At 47.2% G+C, this 1,813-nt stretch overlaps 1 protein-coding gene across 1 annotated transcript; it reads right to left on the bottom strand.

Moving 5' to 3' along the window:
* Positions 1–452: 452 nt before the first annotated feature.
* Positions 453–1,807, bottom strand: LOC114636092 (tripartite motif-containing protein 75-like; the record flags this gene model as incomplete). The annotated part of the gene is given in 1 exon segment (XM_028784379.1): positions 453–1,807. A coding segment is annotated over 1 exon segment (1,323 nt), but the record flags the coding sequence as incomplete, so codon positions are not given.
* Positions 1,808–1,813: the final 6 nt, after the last annotated feature.

The following is a 1,813-nucleotide window of genomic DNA, read 5'->3' as shown; positions in this document are numbered from 1 at the left end:
CTGAGGTGGGTTTGGGTTGGTGATGTAAAACTATAATACTAGCTACTCAGGAGGGCTGGGCCAGGATGGGCTGCCAAGTTAGTCAAGGCTAGCCTGCTCAACTTACCAAGATGATCTCAAAGATGACAGGGCTGAAGTATATAGCTCAGCATTACTAGGCATGGGGTCTCAAAGCAAATCAAAAAGTAAAGAGAGTTTAAAAATGCATTTGTTGCCAATGTGTTCATCTGTGCTTGTAAACCCAGAATGCAGGAAGCTGAGATGGAGGACAGTGGACAGGCTGACAGTTGGTACCCAACCTGGTCAGTATATAAAGTTCTAGGCCAATCAGAGTTATATAAAAAGAACATGTCTCCATAATCCCATCAATAAGACGATGTAATCCAGAGGAACCCACATTCAGAGCTGTCCAGCTATAGAACAAGCTGGGGGCCAACCTGGGTTGGGGGGAGGGGAGTGCAGAAAATAAACAAACCTGTTAAAGTTAAGGCCGCCGTGTGGATTTGCTTTCAGAACCCTTGACAAAGCAGAGTCTAAGAGGTTCTGACTGAGGTCCTATGTAGAAATAAGGGCAAATAGGCCCAGTAAAAGTGCCCCTGAAAGTATAGAGGTGATGTTTCTCAGGCATGCTGTAGAAGGAAACCTCTCCTAGTTCATAGTCCAGGAAAACACCAATGCTTGTGGCTCTTGCAGCCGTCAGCTGAGACTCTGGGTCAGCTCCTGAGACACTGAAGCTGTCCCCCTGACAAATAAGACTCCAGCATCCCTGGGGGTTAGAGGACCGCCTTTGCTTGATGGATAAATCAGCTTTGCAAATACCAATAGCACACTCTGGCTTCTTTCCTACCCACACCTCCCAGAAATGTCTCCCAGAATTAAAATGTGGAACCCCCAACACGACAGGGCTCTTGGTAAAACTTGAAGAACCAGGCACACTCTGTCTTTTGTTTGTAAATGTCACACATGTTCTATCCTCAGAAATCAGCAGGTTTGGATGGGCTGTTTTCAGGTCTAGAGTAACATCATCGGTAAATTGCTGTATAACTTTCTGCAGGGCTAAATATTGGAGAGGAAAGTTGAATGCTTCTCTTCTTAACTCAACTGGGAAAATGGGTGGGTTGATGAGCCGACTATTAAAATTCTGGTAAAAGTCACTGACTGTGGACAGCATCTCGACTTCAGAGAACTCTGTGGTCAGCGTCAACTGGCTCAGGAGGTCTCTGAGCATGGCGCCATAGCGTTCTAATGTTGCTATGTTATCAAACAGTGTCTTCTCAAGCTTCTTCTCCTCATTGTCTAACCTGGAGAGAGCTGCCTGCTGTTCCCTATCTAGAAACAGGACAAGCTGCTCAAACTCAGAAGTTAGTTGCAACCTCTGTGCTTCTGCCTCCTCCCTCAGGGCCCGGATGCTTTGCGTGTTCATTAACTCTTGAACGTGTTCCATGTGCCACTTGAGGAACTTGATATAGCCCTGAAGGTTTTTCCTGTGGAGAGAGGCAGCCTCTGTAATTGATGTCACCTGATGGAGCTCGTGGCTCTCCTGCTCCATGCATTGGTCACACAGCAGCTGCAAGTCATTCTCACAGAAGCAGGTGAAGCCCTGGTTGTGCTTCTCGCAACTGGTGCTGCTTTCCTGGTGCTTCCTTTTGCTCTTCATGCCTCAGAACAGCTGGGCAGTTTCAATCATTTTTCCAAGCTGGGCATTGCTTCCAAGGTTCCTGTGTTGGGAGTGGTATTGGCAGACAGGACAGGACACAGCTGGCTGCTCTGCCCAGCATTTTTTGATGCAGGAATGACAGAAGTTATGTCCGCA

Source organism: Grammomys surdaster, unplaced genomic scaffold (assembly GCF_004785775.1).
Source record: "Grammomys surdaster isolate TR1022 unplaced genomic scaffold, NIH_TR_1.0 121979, whole genome shotgun sequence".
Classification (NCBI taxonomy): Eukaryota; Metazoa; Chordata; class Mammalia; order Rodentia; family Muridae; genus Grammomys; species Grammomys surdaster.
Note: the sequence above shows the minus strand (reverse complement) of the source record. Positions and strands in the feature narration are given on the sequence as shown.